This window comes from Oncorhynchus mykiss, chromosome 8, assembly GCF_057628025.1.
Source record: "Oncorhynchus mykiss isolate SJ-2025 chromosome 8, ASM5762802v1, whole genome shotgun sequence".
Taxonomy (NCBI): Eukaryota; Metazoa; Chordata; class Actinopteri; order Salmoniformes; family Salmonidae; genus Oncorhynchus; species Oncorhynchus mykiss.
In genome coordinates, this window is record NC_143029.1 from 71860527 (window position 1) to 71885528 (window position 25002).

The 25002-nt window shown below is 42.2% G+C and overlaps 1 protein-coding gene across 1 annotated transcript; it reads left to right on the top strand.

Annotated features, from left to right (window-relative positions):
• The first annotated feature begins 884 nt into the window (after positions 1-884).
• On the top strand, positions 885-23889 carry wrnip1 (WRN helicase interacting protein 1). Its single transcript, XM_021613514.3, has 7 exons — positions 885-1713; positions 11668-11862; positions 14092-14342; positions 18290-18513; positions 21853-22008; positions 22369-22448; positions 22700-23889. The coding sequence occupies exons 1-7, from the start codon at positions 1069-1071 to the stop codon at positions 22979-22981; spliced, it is 1833 nt and encodes a 610-aa protein (XP_021469189.3). The 5' UTR covers positions 885-1068; the 3' UTR covers positions 22982-23889.
• Positions 23890-25002: the final 1113 nt, after the last annotated feature.

Sequence of the window (25002 nt, forward strand, 5' to 3'; positions counted from 1 at the left end):
CATTCCAAACAGATGATGCCATTCCAAATAGCTGATTCCATTCCAAACAGATGATGCCATTCCAAATAGCTGATGCCATTCCAAATAGCTGATGCCATTCCAAACAGATGATGCCATTCCAAATAGATGATGCCATTCCAAATAGCTGATTCCATTCCAAACAGATGATGCCATTCCAAATAGCTGATGCCATTCCAAATAGCTGATTCCATTCCAAACAGATGATGCCATTCTAAATAGCTGATTCCATTCCAAACAGATGATGCCATTCCAAACAGATGATGCCATTCCAAACAGATGATGCCATTCCAAATAGCTGATGCCATTCCAAATAGCTGATTCCATTCCAAACAGATGATAGCATTCCAAATAGCTGATGCCATTCCAAATAGCTGATTCCATTCCAAACTGATGATGCCATTCCAAATAGCTGATGCCATTCCAAACAGCTGATGCCATTCCATTGGCTCTGTTCTAGACATTATTATGAGCCATCCTGGTCTCCACCCTCTCCAGGTAGTAGAAGAAGGCCAGCTTGGCTACGTTGTTCTGGCTTTCAGCAAGCTGGCAGACCCCAACTATGGTGGGCCCTCTCTGTCCTCCTCTGCAGAGGGACCTCTGGTGCCTGTCTCTCATGGCTGCTGGGCGTCTTGTCTGAGCTGAAGAGAGGAAATACAGACAGTCAGACATGCATGCAGGCTATGTTACTCCTGGCAAGAGATGTTGATATACATTTGGATAATGGAGAAAATGAGAATTGATTTATTCCATCTGTCACCTGTTCCATTGCATCTTTGTTTGTAAAACTGAAGTGGCTTAATTGATTTATCGACTGTAGCCCAGAAGCCCACTATCTGCAGACCATAAACTACAAATCCCATAATGCTTCAAATAAATTCTGACCCCGTCCTAGGCAGACAGAAATGGCTCACATGCTGCAAGTGAACACAAATCTTAAGTGTTCTTTTTCATTTTTTAAACTGCTACAATAAATGTAAAATATTATATTTTTATAAAGTGTCGGTGTTATGGTCACGTGGTGAGGTCAAGTTTAGCGGGAAAGAAAACATGGCGAGCGAAGTAGAAGGTAGCGTTGCGGAGCCAGTACAATGTCCCGTTTGTTTTAAGGATTTCGCGGCGTCAGAAATCAATGCCCATCTGGACAGATGTTTGTTAAACAATGACAGTTGTCCGACATCAACCAGTAAAGAAATGAACGGACCACCTCTCAAGAAACCTCGCATTTCTAGCGAAGCGTCTAGTCCAACAGTCAATACGACAGAGTCGTCAGAGGCGAGGAAAAGTACCACGCCGCCCTCTCCGATGTTTCCGATGTTTCAGACCAACATAAATAAGGGTCCAGTTCAAAGTGAACGAAATACATTTTTATCGAATAAATCGATTGCCAGCACTGCTGTCAGCAAAGGAACGAAACGTCATTCACCGGACGAGATGGGGACAGGTAAGGCGATGGGACAGTTTTGCATCGAGCCCCCTGCATCGAACACACTGATAAAGACCCCGCGTGATACAACACCTGTGCGCGCACTGCTGAATATCGATAAGCCACTGGCGGATAAACTGCGACCAACAACGCTAGAGGAATATTTCGGCCAAAACAAAGTAGTAGGAGAACACACCCTTCTCAGGTCGCTGTTGGATTCTCAGGAGATACCGTCATTGATCCTATGGGGACCACCTGGATGTGGGAAGGTATGGTGTTCTACTTTGTAAACATATACATATAATCTAGATTGTATTTCCATGTTGTAAACGAAAGTAACACGTGAGTGATGATGAAGTTTGTGACTGACAATCAGAAGTTGTCATATGCTGAGGCAGTGAAGAAAGTAAAGGAAGATGGGTCAAGGGGGAGAGATCCTGAGAGGTGTGGTGTGAGTAGTGGATCTGTACCAGTACGGAGGGATAAACCAAGTGATATGTTTCAAGTAAGACTGTAATTCTGGCATTTATAACAATGGTTATCAACTGTCCTGCAGGGATGGAACATAAATTGCAGAAAATAGAGGTTGTGGTGGCAGCTGCAGAGAGGTATTTGGGTGTGCGAGGTTTGATGTCAGAAGAGGTACAGAGTGTGTTATGTGGTGGTGGCTCATACTTTCAGGCTGTTGGCCTGAAGTAGGACTAAATAGATTTAACCCTTGTGTGGTGTTCATGTTTTTGTTATTCACCCAATGTTCGCGGGTCTGATGGACCCAAAACATTATTCGGTTTTTAAACAATACAGCCATAACAATTTATGTAAAATTACTTAATACTTAGATGTTGACTTGAATCAATTACAAGCAATACACCGTCATTGTAAATTAGAATTTGTTCTTAATTGACTTGCCTAGTTAAAGGTTAAATGTAAAAAATATTGACAGCATAGTTAATATTTGCCATTTACCTCTGCTAGGTAAAATGTATCAATTAAAGCGCTATCATTATTTTAAAAATAAAATGTGATTTTTTTAAAAACACAAATTAAGGCTGGTCTACACACCACATGAGGGACAGAGTTTTGCTGTGTGTGTGTGTTGCAAATGTATTTCTTGCACTTGATGCATGTGTACTGTGTCTTCCTGTCCTTGGGTCCACGCACATCACAGCGCTTCTTCATGTTGCTACCGGCTGCAATCTAGAATGATGAAAACACTTTCAATTTTACTAACATCGAATTTTACTAACATCTCACTCACATATATAGTTACAGCAGGCCAAGGTAGAAGAGTCAAATCACATCAAATCAAATTTTATTTGTCACATACACATGGTTAGCAGATGTTAATGCAAATGTAGCGAAATGCTTGTGCTTCTAGTTCTGACCATGCAGGAATATCTAACCTCTAACAATTTCACAACAACTACCTTATACACACACAAGTGTAAAGGAATGTATGAGAATATGTACATAAAAATATATTTGATTGCGTGATGGCCGAACGGCATAGGCAAGATGCAGTAGATGGTATAGAGTACAGTATATACATATGAGATGAGTAATGTAAGGTATGTAAACATTATATAAAGTGGCATTGTTTAAAGTGGCTAGTGATACATTTATTACATCAATTTTTCCATTATTAAAGTGGCTAGAGTTGAGTCAGTATGTTGGCAGCAGCCACTCAATGTTAGTGATGGCTGTTTAACAGTCTGATGGCCTTGAGATAGATTCTGTTTTTCAGTCTCTTGGTCCCCGCTTTGATGCACCTGTACTGACCTCGCCTTCTGGATGATAGTGGGGTGAACAGGCAGTGGCTTGGGTGGTTGTTGTCCTTGATCTTTTTGGCCTTCCTGTGACATTGGGTGGTGTAGGTGTCTTGGAGGGTAGGTAGTTTGCCCCCGGTGATGCGTTGTGCAGACCTCACTACCCTCTAGAGAGCCTTGCGGTTATGGGCGGAGCAGTTGCTGTACCAGGCGGTGATACAGCCTGACAGGATTCTCTCGATTGTGCATCTGTAAAAGTTTGTGAGTGTTTTTGGTGACAAGCCAAATTTCTTCAGCCTCCTGAAGTTGAAGAGGCGCCTCTGTGCCTTCTTCACCACGCTGTCTGTGTGGGTGGACCATTTCAGTTTGTCTGTGATGTGTATGCTGAGGAACTTATAACTTTCCACCTTCTCCACTACTGTCCCGTCAATGTGGATAGGGGGCTGCTCCCTCTGCTGTTTCCTGAAGTCCACGATCATCTCCTTAGTTTTGTTGACGTTGAGTGTGAGGTTATTTTCCTGACACCACACTCCGAGGGCCCTCGCCTCCTTCCTGTAGGCCGTTTCATCGTTGTTGGTAATCAAGCCTACCACTAGTGTCGGCTGCAAACTTGATGATTGAGTTGGAGGCGTGCATGGCCACGCAGTCATGGGTGAACAGGGAGTACAGGAGAGGGCTGAGAACGCACCCTTGTGGGGCCCCAGTGTTGAGGATCAGCGGGGTGGAGATGTTGTTAGCCCCTACCTGGGCTCGAACAAGGAACACATCGACAACAGCCACCCTCGAAGTGTCGTTACCCATCGCTCCACAAAAGCTGCGGCTCTTGCAGAGCAAGTGGAACAACTACTTCAAGGTCTCAGAGTGAGTGACATCAAATCAAATGTATTTATATAGCCCTTCTTACATCAGCTGATATATCAAAGTGCTGTATAGAAACCCAGCCTAAAACCCCAAACAGCAAGCAATGCAGGTGTAGAAGCACGGTGGCTAGGAAAAACTCCCTAGAAAGGCCAAAACCTAGGAAGAAACCTAGAGAGGAACCAGGCTATGAGGGGTGGCCAGTCCTTTTCTGGCTGTGCCGGGTGGAGATTATAACAGAACATGGCCAAAATGTTCATAAATGACCAGCATGGTCAAATAATAATAATCACAGTAGTTGTTGAGGGTGCAGAAATACTCTAGATATCGACTCTTTTCTCTGTATATAACAATGATGTTGCTCTTGCTGCGGGCGATTCGCTGATCCACCTCTACGCAGACGACACCATTCTGTATACTTCTGGCCCTTCCTTGGACACTGTACTATCTAACCTCCAAACGAGCTTCAACACTCCTTCCGTGGCCTCCAACTGCTCTTAAACGCTAGTAAAACCAAATGCATGCATCACCACCCTGGATGGTTCCGACCTAGAATATGTGGACATCTATAAGTACCTAGGTGTCTGGCTAGACTGTAAACTCTCCTTCCAGACTCATATCAAACATCTCCAATCTAAAATCAAATCTAGAGTCGGCTTTCTATTCTGCAACAAAAGCCTCCTTCACTCACGCTGCCAAACTTACCCTAGTAAAACTGACTATCCTACCGATCCTCGACTTCGGCGATGTCCTCTACAAAATAGCTTCCAATACTCTACTCAGCAAACTGGATGCAGTTTATCACAGTGCCATCCGTTTTGTTACTAAAGCACCTTATACCACCCACCACTGCGACCTGTATGCTCTAGTCGGCTGGTCCTCGCTACATATTCGTCGCCAGACCCACTGGCTCCAGGTCATCTACAAGTAAAGGTAGGTAAAGCTCTGCCTTATCTCAGTTCACTGGTCACGATGGCAACACCCACCCGTAGCACGCGCTCCGGTAGGTGTATCTCACTGATCATCCCTAAAGCCAACACCTAATTTGGCCGCCTTTCCTTCCAGTTCTCTGCTGCCTGTGACTGGAACGATTTGCAAAAAAAAAAATATATATATAACAGACTGACCCTAGCCCCCCGACGCATAAATACTGGAAGTCCCTGTTGGAAGTCCTGATGAACCATGTCCAGATAAAATGTCCGGAGTGAAAAAGTTGAATGGAAAAAAAGTTGAGTGAGGGAAAAATTATAAATATAAACGTTAATTAAAAAGTAAAAACCGTAAAGTTGTCAGGTAGCAAAGTAAGGTTGGCAACAGACCGCACAGCAGCACGTAAACAAGTCTGCAAGTTGTGACCGGAAATGACGCTATGACGCTCCCTGTCTAGAGCCACCTGTTTCCATCACCGATTGAAACGCTATCAGCGCGCACCCCACTAACTAGCTAGCCATTTCACATCAGTTACACCAGCCTAATCTTGGGAGTTGATAGGCTTGAAGTCATAAACAGCTCAATGCTTGAAGCACAGCAAAGAGCTGCTGGCAAACGCACCAAAGTGCTGTTTGACTGAATACTTTCGAGCCTGCTGCTGCCTACCACCGCTCAGTCAGACTGCTATATCAAATCATAGACTTAATTATAACATAATAACACACAGAAATACGAGACTTAGGTCATTAATATGGTCAAATCCGGAAACTATAATTTCGAAAACAAAACGTTTATTCTTTCAGTGAAATACGGAACCGTTCTGTATTTTATCTAATGGGTGGCATGCCTAAATCTAAATATTGCTGTAACATTGTACAACCTTCAATGTTAATTCTGGCAAATTAATCACGGTCTTTGTTAGGAATAAATTGTCTTCACACAGTTAGCAATGAGCCAGGTGGCCCAAACTGCTGCATATACTGCTTGCACGGAACGCAAGAGAAGTGACAATTTCCCAAGTTAAAATAAATTCATGTTAGCAGGCAATATTAACTAAATATGCAGGTTTAAAAATATATACACTTGTGTATTGATTTTAAGAAAGGCATTGATGTTTATGGTTAGGTACACATTGGTGCAAAGACAGTGCTTTGTTCATGAATGCGCTTGTTATGATCCGTTTGGCGAAGTAGGCCTCGATTCGATGAGAAATTAACAGGCACCGCATCGATTATATGCAACGCAGGACACGCCTGATAAACTATCATCAACCATGTGTAGTTAACTAGTGATTATGTTAAGATTGATTGTTTTTTATAAGATAAGTTTAATGCTAGCTAGCATCTTACCTTGGCTTCTTGCTGCACTCGCGTAACAGGTAGCCACACAGGCTCCTCGTGGAGTGCAATGTAAGGCAGGTGGTTAGAGCGTTGGACTAGTAACTGGAAGGTTGCAAGATCAAATCCCCGAGCTGACAAGGAACAAATCTGTCGTTCTGCCCCTGAACAGCCAGTTAACCCACCATTCCTAGGCCGCCATTGAAAATAAGAATTTGTTCTTAACTGACTTGCCTAGTTAAATAAAGGTAATTTTTTAAAATTATGTTGAAGAATACCCGTAGGCGGCTACATTGCGCAAGTGGTCACCTGATGCTCCCAGAGAGATTCTCGCGTAAAATACAGAGGTAGCCATTACTCCAATCGGTCCTACTGAAAAACGAATTGTCCCGATGGATATATTATCGAATAGATATTTGAAAAACACCTTGAGGATTGATTATAAACAACATATGCCATGTTTCTGTCGATTATTATGGAGCTAATTTGGAATATTTTTTGCAGTTTTCGTGACTGCAATTTCCGGGCGATTTCTCAGCCAAACGTGAAGAACAAACGGAGCTATTTCGCCTACAAAAATAATATTTTTGGAAAAAAGGAACATTTGCAATCTAACTGGGAGTCTCGTGAGTGAAAACATCCGAAGCTCATCAAAGGTAAACTATTTAATTTGATTGCTTTTCTGATTTCCGTGACCAAGTTACCTGCTGCTAGCTGGACAAAATGCTATGCTAGGCTAGCTATGCTAGGCTATCGTCTAGCTTTGGCTGTAAAGCATATTTTGAAAATCTGAGATGACAGAGTGATTATCAAAAGGCTAAGATGTGTCTCAATATATTTCACTTGTGATTTTCATGAATAGGAATATTTTTTAGTAATATTTATGTCCGTTGCGTAATGCTAATTAGTGTCAGATGATGACAACGGTCCCGTTCACGGGATGGGGTGTCACTAGAGGTTAAAATAAGTGTTAATTCAGTATTGTTGTAATTGTCATTATTACAAATACATTTTTTTATATCGGCCGATTCATCGGTATCGGCTTTTTTGGTCCTCCAATAATCGGTATCGGCGTTGAAAAATCATAATCGGTCGACCTCTAATCTATATCCACAGTAAAACGAGTCCTATATCGACATAACCTGAAAGGCCGCTCAGCAAGGAAGAAGCCACTGCGCCAAAACCGCCATAAAAAAGCCTACCGTTTGCAGCTGCACACGGGGACAAAGATTATACTTTTTGGAGAAATGTCCTCTGATCTGATGAAACAAAAATAGAACTGTTTGGCTATAATGTCCATTGTTATGTTTGGAGGAAAACTGGGGAGACTTGCAAGCCAAAGAACACCATCCCAACCGTGAAGCATGGGGGTGGCAGCATCATGTTATGGGGGTGGCAGCATCATGTTGTGGGGGTGCTTTGCTGCAGGAGGGACTGGTGCACTTCACAAAATAGATGGCATCATGAGGAAAGAAAATTATGTGGATATATTAAAGCAACATCTCAAGACATCAGTCAGGAAGTTAAAGCTTGGTCGCAAATGGGTCTTCCAAATGGACTATGACCCCAAGCATATTTCCAAAGTTGTGGCAAAGTTGTTGGCTTAAGGACAACAAAGTCAAGGTATTGGAGTGGCCATCACAACGCCCTGACCTCAATCCTATAGAAAACTTGTGAGCAGAACTGAAAAAGCATGTGAGAGCAAGGAGGCCAACAAACCTGACTCAACCTGACTCACCAGCTCTGTCACGAGGAATTGGCCAAAATTCACCCAACTTGGAAGGCTACCCAAAATGTTTTACCCAAGTAAACACAATTTAAAGTCAATGCTAACAAATACTAATTGATTGTATGTAAACTTCTGACCCACTGGGAATGTGGGGGTGGCTTATTGTCAGTCTCATCCTCTTCATCCAACTCCCTGTCAGACTCCGAATTGACAGGGACAAAATTCATGATTTTCCAAAGTGGAAGATGCTTCTTTCACACTAGCTTCTCTCTGCTAAAAAAATTCTAAGGCCCTCTGAGCAGAGATACTTTTTGCCATACTGATTGATTGTGTTAAGTAGCCACATATGCAAAGCTATTTATTTGTTGTGTCCCTCCCCCAATTTGCACCTGGTTGGGGTAGAGTGTGGGGAAATAATATTTACAAATTAAAATAATATATTGTAATAACATTGCATGTTCTCACAAGACATTGTGTAGTTTCACACACTACAAAGGGTAAAGAGTGAGAAAAGAGGGTGACAGGCAGGGAAACAGACAGGTTCTTGGTGCTATGTTGAAACAGCAGGCCCAGGGAGGAGGAAAACAGATTGAAGGCACACAGCAAACATTTTTGTTTAATTTTTACTTGTTTTCACCCACACACACACTTTCCCACACTTTTATTACCGTCAGGTCCAGTGGACCTGAACACCACATATGTAATATAAATGTGTAGGGGAGTGCACAGTGTGAAAATGTATTATTTTACATGTTCTTCACAGAAATTTAGCCAAGGTCAATGAGTCTCAGTTTGAAAAAAGTATTAATTGTATCATTTTTCTTTTAGTAAACATTGAAAATGGGCCCACAGACCCAAACACCACACAGGGGTTAAATAGTGGAGTATGATATATATATATTCTTTTTTTTGTGAGTGCTGTGTTAGATGGTAGGGTATTTAAAAAATATGCTTTTTTTCAGCAAAGTATTATGGAGTTGTATTCCAGTCTGGTAGGTGACGGGAATGCAACATTTATTGGATGCCAACCGCAGGTGGAACTGACAACAGCAGCAACAGCAACTTCCCATATCAGCATCAGCGCTGTTTTTTTTTTTTTAGACCAGACCAATTAGTGTTACTCAGTTGCAGCTTGTTAGAAAAATAATCTATAAAGCAGACAAATATTGATTTCAACCAACCATCCCCCTGAGGTCGTCGTTGCTCAAGAACACGAGACCCCTGTGGGCAGGGAAGACCTTGCAGCAGCCTTGGAATGTAACAATAGGGCATATGCCCAGTGCCTACATAACGTTAAGCCTAAAGATAAGGCCATTTCTGCAGTTTTTTGATGATGATTGACTGAGTTCATGTGATTATTGCAATGCCCACGGATGGCAGTCACATAATTGGAACTGCTTGAAATTCTCCCATTAGGCCTAGATACTGTATAGTGACTGGCTGGAGTCTTGCGTTATCTGCACTGTTAACGCCATAATAGGCCAGCTACCTCTGACTTGACTGGCCACCATAACAGCATGCCTCTTAACACTTTCCCTTTCTCGCTGACTCTCTTTGTCAGCCCCCTGGTGTCATGGGTCAGTTTTCATGAGATTTATGGAGCTGGACTCCAGGATTTACAGTGGAGGCTAGATTTATGAATCTGTCTTCAGGGTGTTCTAGGCAGGGACCAGGGGACTTGGTTCCATCTGTGGATTATAGGGACTGGAAAATGCATTATAGGCCTATAAAATACAGATGGAAATGCTGTGACAGTGGCACGCAGCAGGATCAGTAGATGCATGATTTTAGGTGCCTGCCTGCATTCCCAAGGATTTAATGAAGAAAAATAAGTTTCACATAGGGCCCCACACATAAGAGGGAATCATGTTATGTACAGTGCCTTGCGAAAGTATTCGGCCCCCTTGAACTTTGCGACCTTTTGCCACATTTCAGGCTTCAAACATAAAGATATAAAACTGTATTTTTTTGTGAAGAATCAACAACAAGTGGGACACAATCATGAAGTGGAACGACATTTATTGGATATTTCAAACTTTTTCTAACAAATCAAAAACTGAAAAATTGGGCGTGCAAAATTATTCAGCCCCTTTACTTTCAGTGCAGCAAACTCTCTCCAGAAGTTCAGTGAGGATCTCTGAATGATCCAATGTTGACCTAAATGACTAATGATGATAAATACAATCTACCTGTGTGTAATCAAGTCTCCGTATAAATGCACCTGCACTGTGATAGTCTCAGAGGTCCGTTAAAAGCGCAGAGAGCATCATGAAGAACAAGGAACACACCAGGCAGGTCCGAGATACTGTTGTGAAGAAGTTTAAAGCCGGATTTGGATACAAAAAGATTTCCCAAGCTTTAAACATCCCAAGGAGCACTGTGCAAGCGATAATCTTGAAATGGAAGGAGTATCAGACCACTGCAAATCTACCAAGACCTGGCCGTCCCTCTAAACTTTCAGCTCATACAAGGAGAAGACTGATCAGAGATGCAGCCAAGAGGCCTATGATCACTCTGGATGAACTGCAGAGATCTACAGCTGAGGTGGGAGACTCTGTCCATAGGACAACAATCAGTCGTATATTGCACAAATCTGGCCTTTATGGAAGAGTGGCAAGAAGAAAGCCATTTCTTAAAGATATCCATAAAAAGTGTTGTTTAAAGTTTGCCACAAGCCACCTGGGAGACACACCAAACATGTGGAAGAAGGTGCTCTGGTCAGATGAAACCAACATTTAACTTTTTGGCAACAATGCAAAACGTTATGTTTGGCGTAAAAGCAACACAGCTGAACACACCATCCCCACTGTCAAACATGGTGGTGGCAGCATCATGGTTTGGGCCTGCTTTTCTTCAGCAGGGACAGGGAAGATGGTTAAAATTGATGGGAAGATGGATGGAGCCAAATACAGGACCATTCTGGAAGAAAACCTGATGGAGTCTGCAAAAGACCTGAGACTGGGACGGAGATTTGTCTTCCAACAAGACAATGATCCAAAACATAAAGAAAAATCTACAATGGAATGGTTCAAAAATAAACATATCCAGGTGTTAGAATGGCCAAGTCAAAGTCCAGACCTGAATCCAATCGAGAATCTGTGGAAAGAACTGAAAACTGCTGTTCACAAATGCTCTCCATCCAACCTCACTGAGCTCGAGCTGTTTTGCAAGGAGGAATGGGAAAAAATTTCAGTCTCTCGATGTGCAAAACTGATAGAGACAGCTGACTTACAGCTGTAATCGCAGCAAAAGGTGGCGCTACAAAGTATTAACTTAAGGGGGCTGAATAATTTTGCACGCCCAATTTTTCAGTTTTTTATTTCCACTTCATGATTGTGTCCCACTTGTTGTTGATTCTTCACAAAAATATAAAGTTTTATATCTTTATGTTTGAAGCCTGAAATGTGGCAAAAGGTCGCAAAGTTCAAGGGGGCCGAATACTTTCGCAAGGCACTGTATCTATCTTCATCATTAGTAGTAATCATATTTTGAACAAGAAGTATTCACAGGTACTCGCTTTCTTCAGATGGATAAAAATTCTAAGAATTAGATATGGTGTCACTATGAACTCTTACGTTTATGTATCTCTGTCCTTCCTTCCAGACCACCCTGGCCCACATCATAGCCAGCGGCAATAAGAAGAGGGGCACGGCCCGCTTCGTTTCTCTCTCTGCCACCAGCACATCCACCAATGAGGTGCGAGAGGTCATTAAGCAGGCCCAGAATGAGTTAAAACTGATGAAGAGGAAGACCATCCTCTTTATAGATGAGATCCATCGCTTCAACAAGTCACAACAGGTAATAACAACCAAAGTGCTCCAGCCAATGAGAAGAATTGGGCTCAGGTTTCAGCCAATAATAATGACAAAAGGTAAAGGGTATCACTCCAAGATGCAAATTCCAAAGATGACATTTATTTTTATGAAAATGTGTAGGTCTAATTTCACTCATCTTATGTCTTATCACATTTTTCATGATGAGTAGTGTACTCCATGGAGTTGTAGGCCAAATTATTTAGTTGCCCTTGCCTAGCTACAGCCACACATTTGTCAGAAATCTCTGTACACTTATGATTGGCTATCATGCTAGTCTGTCTGCGCGGTCTCAACCACACAAGTATAGGAATGTCCATCTCATGATCCCAAAATAAAGACTTAATTCCCTCAAACAATACCCATTATCCACCCTCTTTGTATCTACCACAGATTCTTGGAAAGATTCATAGATTTTTAGAGTAGCATCTCAATCAGATTCCCTGAAGCCATTTGAGAGATTGTTTGCATAATTCTACTATTAGAATATGGTATCACATCACCTAACTAGCCAAGATAACACCTCAGATTTATGTTGAATGTTAGTGGCCATTCTTTTCTTTCACAACTCCACACCATTGTGTAACAGTACCCACACACCATTGTAGTAACAATGGTGTGTACTTAATCTGCCTCTGTGGTCCACATCCCTGACCAGTACATATCGACTAAAACATATTTACTTCTAAATGTAACATAATGGACTAGTGCTGAATGATTAACTGAAATTTCTGTTATTTTTTTTGTTTTTTTGACAACTAATTTAGTTCAAATATATGAATTCTATTTCGTTCTGTTTTTCAAGAGATAAATCAGATCCAGCCTGAACTGTCCGATGTAGTTGTAGTTTCCAACAGGCCAATATTCTACATAGTTTAGCACAGAAAACATGGTAATTAACTACAATGAGCATAATGCATTGAGCCAACTACTTGTCCGGTCTGTATGTGGCAGAAACAGAGACGGAGAGAAGAGACATAAGAGCGCTCGATCAAGACCGATCAAGAGTAGTTGCTTCGCAAGGTATCTCTACTTCTCAATACATGATCTAAGTGATTTATATTTGGAATTTAGCAGTCAAAAGTATACTTTTAGTAAGAACTACTGAGAGTGATTTTGTCAGACAGCGTAGGCATCAGCTCTATAGAGATGAGATGATGACTTGGAATGAAATAAAGTCATCAAATGTATTATACTCAACTGAAATATTTTATTAAAGTAATGTGAGTAAATGATGGTTAGTAAGTGATAAGCAGTAAGAGCAGTGACTACCATCATGGGGCTTTTATTAATTATCTTATTCTTATTCTGTGTTACAGCATTCAACCCACATAATGCATGGTTGCACGGTTAATGCACGGTTAATGTCTTTAAAAAAAAGTTATAATCGAACCGAAACCGAACCAACCTCATAAAGAACTAATCGCTCAGCACTATAATGGACAGATGGGTTTTGATAGAAAATCCGATCTGAAATAATTGCTTCGTACAGCATGCCACAATTGTTTTAACATACCTACAAAGTTTAACAAACTATAGTAACAATAACATAGTAAACAAGTATCACTCTGAAAATAGCAATAAATATCCTTATCAGTTACTGTCTTCATTTTGTGTAGTATAATATGAAGGACTCACTGTGGCACAGGACGACCCTTTTATAGGGGAGGCAGGGTAGCCTAGTGGTTAGAGCGTTGGACTAGTAACCGGAAGGTTGCAAGTGCAAATCCCTGAGCTGACAAGGTACAAATCTGTCGCTCTGCCCCTGATCAGACAGCTAACCCACTGTTCCTAGGCCGTCATTGAAAATAAGAATATGTTCTTAACTGACTTGCCTGGTTAAATAAAGGTAAAATAAAAATAAAATAAATATTGTGTCTGTGTAAATTCTGATAACAATTAACAGGCAGTTAGAGCCAGGGCCGACTCTCTACACTGTGCTCGGGCTAAAGCGGTGCTAAGAGGGAAAACATAGCCATCATAGCGCATGCGTGAGATAGATTTGTATTTTAATCATGTACCCTATATTGCTTTTACACAGCTACCCTATTAAACCAATGTACAGTGAGGTATAGTGCCAATGGTATTTCATGCATAGGTAATCAAAGCCCTGTGACTCACCCTTGATATTGAACCTCTTTTGGGATGCTCAACACCTTCTTCTCTTTTCTTCCCATGTCTCTCTTCACTCTCTTTCTATGTCTCTTGTATGTAGGATACCTTCCTCCCTCATGTGGAGTGTGGGACAGTGACTCTGATCGGGGCAACCACGGAGAACCCTTCGTTCCAGGTGAACGCGGCTCTGCTTAGCAGGTGCAGGGTCCTGGTTCTGGACAAGCTGTCTGTGGAGGCAATGGGGTCGATCCTGCTCAGGGCCGTCGCTATGCTGGGGATCAGTGTACTGGGAGAAGATCTCAACGACCGCATAGATCAAGACGAGTTAGACCCAACCAAGCTCAGATCAGAGTAAGTAGCTCATACCCCCTCCTCTCGGAATGAGCGCCTTGTTATCACGGAACGTGCCATGTAGACACGTCATCCTTAAGTCTGGGATTCCTGAACCCTGATTGGTCGAGGGGGACGTCCTCTCTCTACTCTGTGCCCACCTTAAAATGTTTTCCTTTAGGTCATTTATGGCCTGGCAGGCCTGACTATAGGCAGACAGCCCTGGCAGTTGTGTTCTCTCTCTTTCTCTTTTTCTCTCTCCTCTCTCTCTCACTCACTCGCTCGCTCTCCTTTCTCTCTCTTTCTCTGAGAAAATATCCTTTCTATTTTATTCAGCTTTGTTCAATTGTATTCTTCATATTATAAAATAATATACTATAATGCCATGGAATTCTAAGCAAATATTGTCTGCTAAATGAACTAGTAACCTCCTTTATCTATTTCTCTCTCTGTTGACAGAGATGGAGGGGAGTGTGTCGGTATAGCCTAGCCTGTTTAAGTGAGACAGCTGTTAACTGCTGGCAGCAGATGAGGGCTAAGTTTTAACAGTGTACCAGATTCATGGCAGAAAGCCTTCATGGTCAACATGGGTGTGATTGAGTGGTGGTGGTGATTGAGCTAACATTAGATGTTATATTTGTGTTTAAAGATCTTGGTACAGGTGCAAACCATGGAGTGAAATACTCTTTGGTTGTGTACAGATCTTTACGCTCAGGTAGACCAACCCTTTCTATTACATCACATCTTTACATCCTATCTTGTTCTGTCAAATTTATTTTATCAAACTATACATTTGTTCCAAGGAACATTTTAAACCAGACATTTTCCACACTGCATCGGCAAAAAATGGTCAGAGCCCTGGCTTTCCTCTCTCACCCCTATCAAATTAAAAAGGGGCTATCGTCTTGTCTGGAGTCCAAGCCAAGGGAGGAGACAGGCATGTTTGGCTGTATGTTTCACAGGAAGGTCCCACTGGGACAGCTAGATGAGACTAGTTTAGTATGTGCCCTCCCTTATCACCCTCCTCACATCATTTAATTGTATGCCAAAAGTCATGAATAGAATTGAAAGGTTGGTAGGATATCCAATGAGCTGTTGGTGTCACATAGCTATGGCATGCGGTTCAGATGTCACACTTAGTAGCTTAAATGTCAACATTTAAACAGTATATTTTATTCATCTACCCACAGGTATTTACTATATAGATCTATTGTTTCATTTAGGCTCATGGATCAGAATCAGCACACTGGTACCTAGGGCTGTGGCGGTCACAAAATGTTGTCAGTTTGTGATTGTCAAGCAAATAACTGCCAGGTACCAGTATGGATCAGCACACTGGTACCTAGGGCTGTGGCGGTCACAAAATGTTGTCAGTTTGTGATTGTCAAGCAAATAACTGCCAGGTACCAGTATGGATCAGCACACTGGTACCTAGGGCTGTGGCGGTCACAAAATGTTGTCAGTTTGTGATTGTCAAGCAAATAACTGCCAGGTACCAGTATGGATCAGCACACTGGTACCTAGGGCTGTGGCGGTCACAAAATGTTGTCAGTTTGTGATTGTCAAGCAAATAACTGCCAGGTACCAGTATGGATTCCACATGTAGCCTACAAGCCGCTGATGCAGAACTTTGAAACATCTACATTTTTAAAAGTCTAATAAATCCATGCCTACACCTTCACAATATAACCATTTTTTATTTTATTTTAGACAGGTCTAAAGAAACATGTAGTCTATTTCAGAAGAACAGAATAGGATACTCAGAGATGTCCTTATGTTAGGTCCTGATCTGGCTATGCCATATGGCTGTGGGCTACACTAGTTCATTTAGCAGACAATATTTGCTTTGAATTTCGTGGCATTATTTTAGATTTTATAGTATGAAGAATGCAATTGAACAAAGCTGTATAAAATAGAAACGATTTGAGGGAGTGCACACATGCGGCTATTCTGTGTTGTGGTTATCAAAGAAATAGGTTCTCCTATATGCTTAATTTAGAGGTATTAATGTAACTTTAGTTGTTCTACAAACATTGGGTTATATGTTTAGATTTGCAATACATTCTAAGACTGCAAGTGCAAATACACATCGGGACGCAACTGCGCGTGTCCTTATCCAATTCCGAGGTGTCCACATTTACTGTCCACATTTACTTTTCGTCAGCCAACAAGATGAGTAGGCCTAATGAACAGAAAAAGCACTAGCCTATGTCAATCTACTATCCCCCATAGTCCTAAAGTTGATCTATTCTGTGCAATAAATAGTCTGGGACAGTTGTGGGACGTGATTGATCCCAAATTAATACAACCATTAGCATAAAAAAAAAAACATTTTTACGCAATGAGGCTGATGCCACAGATCAGAACATTTAGCTTAAAATGTTGATAAACTATTAGGCTATTTCTTCACATTCTAATTGCAGCAATGTGCACACGGCAGTAGGCTGTAAGAGCGAATGTTCTATTAGCGGGAAAACACCATTATCAACAGTGACCGCAAATGCAATTATGCATGTTTCTTGCCTCACGCTAGGCATCATTCAAAAGTGATAATATATCATTCACAAGTGATCGGCTAATATTGTCACCCATCAGACAATTCTTTATTTAATCTTGTCTTTACATAAACCAAATAATATATGTGTGATATTTGTTTTGATTTAGAATGGACCGGTAGGTAACCCTACCGGTACCTCAAATGATTAGAAAGATGAACTTCATAAATCAACTTGATAGATGATTACACATGTCGACTAGAATATATGCCAAATTAAATGGATAAATTTAGTTATGATTAGGTTTCTGGAGGCCACTCAATAAACTGAAATTCTAGTCAAGAATGATGCGTTTTTCAGGTGGCAAGTCCCTGGCATGGTGGGTTAGGTTTGAGTTATGTGGATCAGTATTAAGGGGGTCGGTATCGGTAACAAGAGACGTTTACATGTCCTGACCCACTTGGAGCCGGTGGAGGGTGTTTGCATCGCCCCGGGGACCAGGGGCCACGTTCCACTCTCCCCGTTAGTTCTCATGTTGTCACAGGACTGTCGGCTCAACACTGTCCTGACTGTCTAACCTGACACCCAGACCAGAAGAACACTCAGGCTAACTTCTCTCCAGCTCCTGCAATGACATTATCACCCAGGCCAAGTCCAATAAAGATGCTCCCCTGCTGACTCCATAATGTGGTTTTTGGTAAGGGGTTGTTTATTTGTCACCTTAGTGGCCAATAGGGCTGTGAATTGCCAGAGCTCTCACGTTACGATATTATCACAATACTTAGGTGCCGAAGCAATATGTATTACGATTCTATATGTATTGCGATTCAGTAATGTAATTTTATTTTGGTGCCAGTTCAGCCAACTAGCGCAAAAATAATATTGTGATATTGTCAAAACAATACGATATATTTGCCTGATATGTAACTATCACATTTTTCTTTGGTTAATTTTTTTGGTTCCATCACTAGTGGCCAAGTCGATCAAGTCTCTGTTGTGTACTTGTTTTAGAGATGGGATTATTTGAGAACGAAACATGGTATTAGACCAGACGCTGGTACAAGGACACTGCCCATCATGTCTTGGCTAACTTGAAGAGTGCCCCTCGTGTGGGTCTGGTTTATGTCACCATACATGGAGGGGGGGCCTGCCCCTGTGAGAGGGTCTCGAAGTGTGGCGTCATACCGGTTGCTTTTCATCAGGGTCAACCGTTTGGATCTGGGGATGAACGATTAGGTAGTTGGCTGGGAGATCTGGAGGATCATCCAAAAACCATAGCACCCTGTTTGCAGGAGTCAAATTCTGAGCAGCAAGGTCTCTATTTGATGTTGGATGAAAACACTTCTATGTGCAGTATAGCAAAAAGACACAGTTATTGTCACTTTTCTCTGTGCCATTTAGGCCTAATATAATCGGAGCTAAACATTTCTTATTTGTTATTATTGAATGCGTTTCTGTTTTCATGTTTTGTAGACCAAAGGTCTATATTGAGCAGAAGGCTCTGGACACCATAGCCCACCTGTGTGACGGCGACGCCCGGGCGGGGCTCAACGGACTCCAGCTGGCTGTCCAGGCCCGGGTGGGGGCAGCCCGTCCTGGCCAATCAGGATCTGGCAGTACCCCACATGACATTGTGGTGCAGGAGGAGCATGTGAAGGAGGGCCTTCAGAGGTCCCATATCCTCTACGACAAAGCAGGTGAGTCCAATGGTTCAATAGAAAAGAGTATAGGAGTCGCACACCTATCATACTAACAGGTGCATGGAGAAAAACTGTACACTAAATTGAAACTCCAGCATACTGATGATCTTGATGCTCCTCAATGGTTCAACCATAACATTAGAGTACATTATTTTCAATTGATTCAGCTGTAGTCAGTGGACATTTTTCTAGGATGTTCTTTTACACTGCCCCTCACTGGACTGACAGACATTTAAAAATTTAGATGACAAATGATGTTACTTGTCATGATTCAATTTGATAATTACAGAGTGGTGACATCCTGTCTGGTTGGCTCCACAGCAGCAGCCCAGAGATAATAACCCACGCAGCCTGTCTGTCAGCTCATGGGAATGGACCTGTGAATAGTTTAGGTGTATTTCAGAGGTCTCTTGTGAAATGGTGAATGTGCTGGTCCTATTGGTAGAGCTAACTTCCCCTTTGCTCTGAGTCTGAGGTATGCAGCCAGATCCAGCCAAAGAACACTTTGCCCTCTAATAGGTACAGTAGACTCTTTCAATATGCCCTACATTAGCTAATTAGGTTAAAACCCTCAGACAGTGACTGTACAAGTGATGTCACCGTGGTGCCAGCCTGCCAAGTGCTATTGTGGCTCACTGCCCTTGATTGATGCTTTAGAAGCATGGACTGGTTGTTGTCAGCGTCATCTTACTGGAATCAATGAATATCCAGAATATGTTAGTCAGAGGACACTTAGGAGATTGATAGACTCCTTGGTGTGGTCGTAGAGTATGTAGTACCCGTCATAACTCTTATATTATGTTCATTAGTGTCTGAAAAGTGAAGGTGAAGGGACTTGATCCCAGTCTATTTTAACCTCTGGTTCTCAGCTTTACTTTTTCTGTCAACCTCAGTGGAGGATGGGTAGAGGAGTCTTCTCAAAATTTCTGGTATTTTCCCTCTCAACACTTCCCTGTCAAACTTCTCAGGATTTTACTAGTAAATGGATCAACCACTTCAAACATGCCATAGAGTGTATGGCTCTTTTGCAAATGAGAGGATAAATGGGTTTTTGGGGGGATCCTGGGGACCCTTTGACTCTGACTGCTGCTGCCAACACACCACCAGGGACAGAGGGCTGTCTGCCATGGGCTTGAAAAGTTTGTGCCAGCTGGCGTGGCAATTTATTATGAGACCCTCTGAGCTCCATCATCCTCCATGGCCTGGTTGATTTACAGGACGCCTGCCTTGTTTCCGTGTGTCCTATTTTGGGTGCTGAAGGAGGCCTCCAGGTGGATGAAGCCTTATCCAAAATAGCTGTGTCAACACACTAATGCCTCGGGAGGTGGGCTAATGCCTCGGAGGTGGGCTAATGCCTCGGGAGGTGGGATGGGATATGGAGGGTTGAGGTGGGGGAGTTATCCATCGTGGAGAGAGGTGAAAGAGGGACCACCTGAGTGACAAATGAGACATAGGTTCGAATTAGGACGGCTGTCTCATAATGGGACATTGCCCACTGGAAGCAAGGGATAGACCCTCACTAGCCTGGTCCCAGACCTGTTTTGTGCTGTCTTGTCAACTCATATGGTCATTGTCACGCCTTACAATGATGCTAAGACGGGTCAAACAGACAGGACCAGGCTAGAACATCACCGCAATGGTGGGTTAATTGGTCTGGTGAGACTGAGGCCTCCAGAGAGAATCCAGAACCTAATTAAGCATATGGGGTTAAAGGAGCTAGCCAAATTTAAAATCTAACCGGAATTTCCTCTGAAGATGCCCCAGAAATGATTAATGTACATCAACTATACAGCAGGAACACAAATATAGACTAGACCCAACCCAGCAGCCTCTTAACTGTTATGTCAACTAGCTAGACATCCAGGATAGATGGTTTTACCAGCTATAGGCCTAACTCTACATTTACTCTATTTAATGTTTTGTCATAAAAAAAACAGTGATGAAATTCATTCACATCATTGCATGTAGACTAATCTCAGTTACCCGGAAGTAAAATTATTTCGCGAAAGTTTGTCATTTCCTGTTTTACATCTGGAAGGGAATAACAATTGTGATTACCTTTTGTGTAAAGGAAGGAAGCAAAGTCTCCTCACTCGCAAACTAAAACCATTATCCTCACACAGGCTTGACAACCCACGCACCAGTTTAAGCTCACCGCCTTTGCCCAATCCTGATTTCTCCAAATAATCCATGCCAAAAACCCCAAACCAGGAACTACTGCTGCTTGTGGTCGCATTCTACGTGAGCCTTGACAGATTCCCGTTGTTTCATGTTCATGAGAATCTGTCCACAAGAGATGACATGTAGACCTCCATCACTATTCTGTTGTGTGAACTGAACCTGATGCTGCTCTATTAAGTTTTGTTAGTGTGAAAGATATTTTGATGAAGCAATTTTTTTATCTATGAAACTAAAAACAAATGACTTGTGTCAAGCAGGCATTGGTCGGGATTTGTTTCTAAGCCCTCTACAGTTAACCAGTAACTTTTGTGTATTATTCTTTGCCTTGGAAAGCCGCCAGTGAAGCTCTGGCCAATTTAGGCCTCATGTCACTCTGAGTAGCAACTATCTCTGATTGATGGATGGAATGTGGGTGTGGACTGGAGGGAGATGGATGGAAAACCGTAGGGGCAGCTTGGCAACACACAACCCCCTCCCATGGATCACTAGGGATCAGAAGAAGAAAATACTTTCTTTTTTTTCTCTTACAAATAGGCTACTTTGAGCATTTGATTGAATTTTGACAGGAGAGCCAGATGGGGCAAGGGTTTGTACTTTTAGGACTTTCATTGTTTACATTGTGCCCCAAAAAATCATAATACTATTTGAACCCAGGTCTGCCAGTCCAGGGAGAAACATTATAAGATGTGTATGTGTAACTAAAACAAGACAATCATTTGTATTATTTATATATTTTTGGATCCCTTATTTTTCTTCATCCCCACCCCACCTTAACCCCTTCCCTCCCCTCCTTTTGTCCACTACATTATATGTACACTACATGACCAAAAGTATGTGGACACCAACTCCTCGAAACGTCTCATTCCAAAAATCATGGGCATTAATATGAGGGTGCCAAGTTGAAAGTCACTGAGTTCTTCAGTAATTCTACAGCCATTCTACTGCCAATTTTTGTCTATGGGGATTGCATGTGTTTGTGCTTGATTTTATACACCTGTCAGCAACGGGTGTGGCTGAAATAGCCGAATCCACTAATTTGAAGGGGCGTCCACATACTTTTGTATATAGTGTATTTCTATGCATTTCTATTTCTCTCTAGATCTTATGGTCATTTTCCCACCCATCCAACCCTACTTTGTTGTTTGTTACATAAAGGTGAGGAGCACTATAACTGCATCTCAGCGCTGCACAAATCAATGAGGGGCTCCCACGAGAACGCTTCCCTCTACTGGCTGGGCCGCATGCTGGAGGGAGGAGAGGACCCCTTGTACGTGGCTCGCAGACTAGTCCGCTTCTCTAGTGAAGACGTGGGTGTGTGATGCGTCTCTGTTTACATCAAACCATTGTTTTAATCAGTTATTGACCCAATTACATGAACCATTGCATTGGCGCAACCTCAGAAAACACTGTAAGGAGGAGAATGTGCTTTTTATAAAAACATGTTGGTCAAGCACTAATTACCTGTACCAAACTATTATGTCAACAACCATGATCTAGCGTCTTTGGTATCATCCCAGACTAATCTTATTTTTGCCCTGACATTTGTATGCAGAGTCTATTTTCTGTTGGTCTGCACCTGTCAGAGCCATGGAAGGAGTCTTCCCTTACAACTCAAAGGCCTAGACAAGGTTTTGGTGTGTTCTGACTGGATGTCCTGTCCCTTTTGTTCAGGTATGGCAGATCCCTCTGCCCTTCCTCAGGCTGTATCTGCCTTCCAGGCCTGCCACTTCATCGGGATGCCAGAGTGTGAGGTGAGACTTAAATCTTGTCACCAAGGGCAACCAAGAGTTGTCCTTACATCTGCCTCTGTTAAATATCAGCTCTTTGTTATGTTGTGGATACAATAAAGAGAGACATTGGATTTTACCTGAGGAACTCCTTATTTTCTGACCATGGTATTCGGTATGCCTTTTGATATTTGGCCATATCAAAATGCTAATAAAGGTAATTCTCCCTCTACTCCCTTTCCTCCCCTCGCTCCTTCCTTCCCTCCCACCCTCAGGTGATCTTGGCTCAGTGTGTGGTGTACCTGGCCAGGGCTCCTAAGTCGGTAGAAATCTACAAGGCGTACGGTAACGTGAAGGCCAGTCTGAGGAACCATAAGGGCCCCCTACCCTCTGTTCCCCTGCACCTTCGCAACGCCCCCACCAAGCTCATGAAGGACCTGGGCTACGCTGAGGGCTACAAGTACAACCCTGCCTTCAGTGCCCCTGTGGAGCAGGACTACCTGCCTGAGGAGCTCCGAGGAATGGACTTCTTCACCTGGAACCCCTCTGACCTATAACCTTTGAGGTTGACCCATGACCTCTGGCATCTGAGGTGAAGGTTACTGTGAGGGTTATAATGCTAAAGATCCATTTTTGTGCTATGAGGACCTCTGAAAATGCTGCTGGATCTAACACGAATAGAACACTTAAGTATAAGACCAATTTTGAGTTCAATGATATCACTTTGTTAAATAAATGTAATCTTGTATTGTAGATTGTTACCATTATGTTGATATATTTTGTTCAATAGACTTATAAATAAACAGAGGGACAGTAATTATCACCTTTTCTATTATAATACATTTTATCATCTAGGACTTACACTGAGTGTACACAAAATGAGGAACACCTTCCTAATATTGAGTTGCACCCCCTTTTGCCCTCAGAACAGCCTCAATGCATCAGGGCATGGACTCTACAAGGTGTTGAAAGCATTCCACAGGGATGCTGGCCCTGTGATGCTTCCCATAGTTGTGTCAAGTTGTCTGGATTTCCTTTGGGTGCTGGACCATTCTTGATACACACAGGAAACTGTTGAGCGTGAATAACACCGCAGCGTTGCAGTTCTTGACAGACTCAAACTGGTGCTCCTGGCACCTACTACCATACCCCGTTCAAAGACACACTCGTTTCTTGCCCAAATGTCCCTCTGAATAGCGTACCCAATCTATCAGTCTCAATTGTCTCGAGGCTTAAAAATCTTTATTTAACTTGTTTCCTCATCTTCATCTACACTGATTGAAGTGGATTTAACAAGTGACATAACTAAGGGATTATAGCTTTCACCTGGTCTCACCTGGTCAGTCTGTCATGGAAAGAGCATGTTCCTAATGTTTTTTACACTCAGTGTATATGGGAGGTTTATTCCGTTTTGAGCCATTGTCTGTAAATGAAAGATAAATTACATTAAAGGTAATCTCATGCAGTACCACTTGTTTTACACCAACTCACTTAACCATCCATGTGTTGCACCAGTTCTGCTGCACCATGGCCATTATTTCAACTATGTGATCTTATTCAGCAGCTACACAGCCTAGGCCTGAGGCGTCATGAATGATGAGTCCTAACTCACCTGACTGATCCAGGGAATTAAAGAACCACCGTGGGTGAAGACAGTAGGTTTTTGAGTGGTTTTGCAGCCTTTACCATTCACAAAGCTGGTAACCCCCCTGGATGTACCACCTACCATCTCTACCCTGACAGTTCAGGTGCCCACCTGAGTAACCCTGGGGAGACACGAAGACCAGGGTGGAGGAGATGGAAAGATGCAAGTAGCCACATTGAAAATAATCTGAAGTATGTCTGATGCTACTGCATACATGAATCACACAAACATGTACTGTACATTGGTTAATAGTTGAGATAATAACATCTAGAATGTTTGACTAAAACAATTTCAAACTTTGCTTACATTTGTATATGATCGCGTGTGTCTCTTATGTTAACACTGTCTGCCATTCCTTATTCAGCTGCATGTCTATGAAAGTGACTCAGGTTAGTCACTCTTCCCAATGACACAGTGGTGATATCTCTAAAAAAAGTTTACAGACCTATTTTTATTAGAAACAGTTTGCACTATACTGTATGTCTGAGTAAATCATGAGGTCCTTGTGTGGCTCTTTCTTACCCACAGAAGACGATTATAATTTCAGTCAGGATGGCAGATCATCTTTTCCACTATGATGGACTGCTCATAGCCTTCCTCTGTCTTCATGTCATGCTCTACCAGGATCAGTCTGTACATGTGCAACCAGGATCAGTCTGTACATGCTCTACCAGGATCAGTCTGTACATGTGCAACCTGGATCAGAACAGATGAGAAAGACATCCAGAAATCATATTGTATTTTGAATTAAAGTGAATGTTTCTACACTGAACATAAATGTAAAGTGTTGGTCCCATATTTCTTGAGCTGAAATGAAAGATCCCAGAAAAGTTCCATATGTACAAAAAGCTTATTTCTATAAAATGTGCCTACATCCCTGTTAGTGAGCATTTCTCCTTTGCCAAGATAAACCATCCAGGTGTGGCATATCAA

Excerpts from the sequence above, each read along its gene's own strand:
- wrnip1 (XM_021613514.3), top strand. The coding sequence starts at position 1,069 with ATGGCGAGCGAAGTAGAAGGTAGCGTTGCGGAGCCAGTACAATGTCCC. Across the intron at positions 22,009-22,368 it reads CTTCTCTAGTGAAGACGTGG|GTATGGCAGATCCCTCTGCC; the intron begins GTGTGTGATGCG and ends CCTTTTGTTCAG. Across the intron at positions 22,449-22,699 it reads TCGGGATGCCAGAGTGTGAG|GTGATCTTGGCTCAGTGTGT; the intron begins GTGAGACTTAAA and ends TCCCACCCTCAG.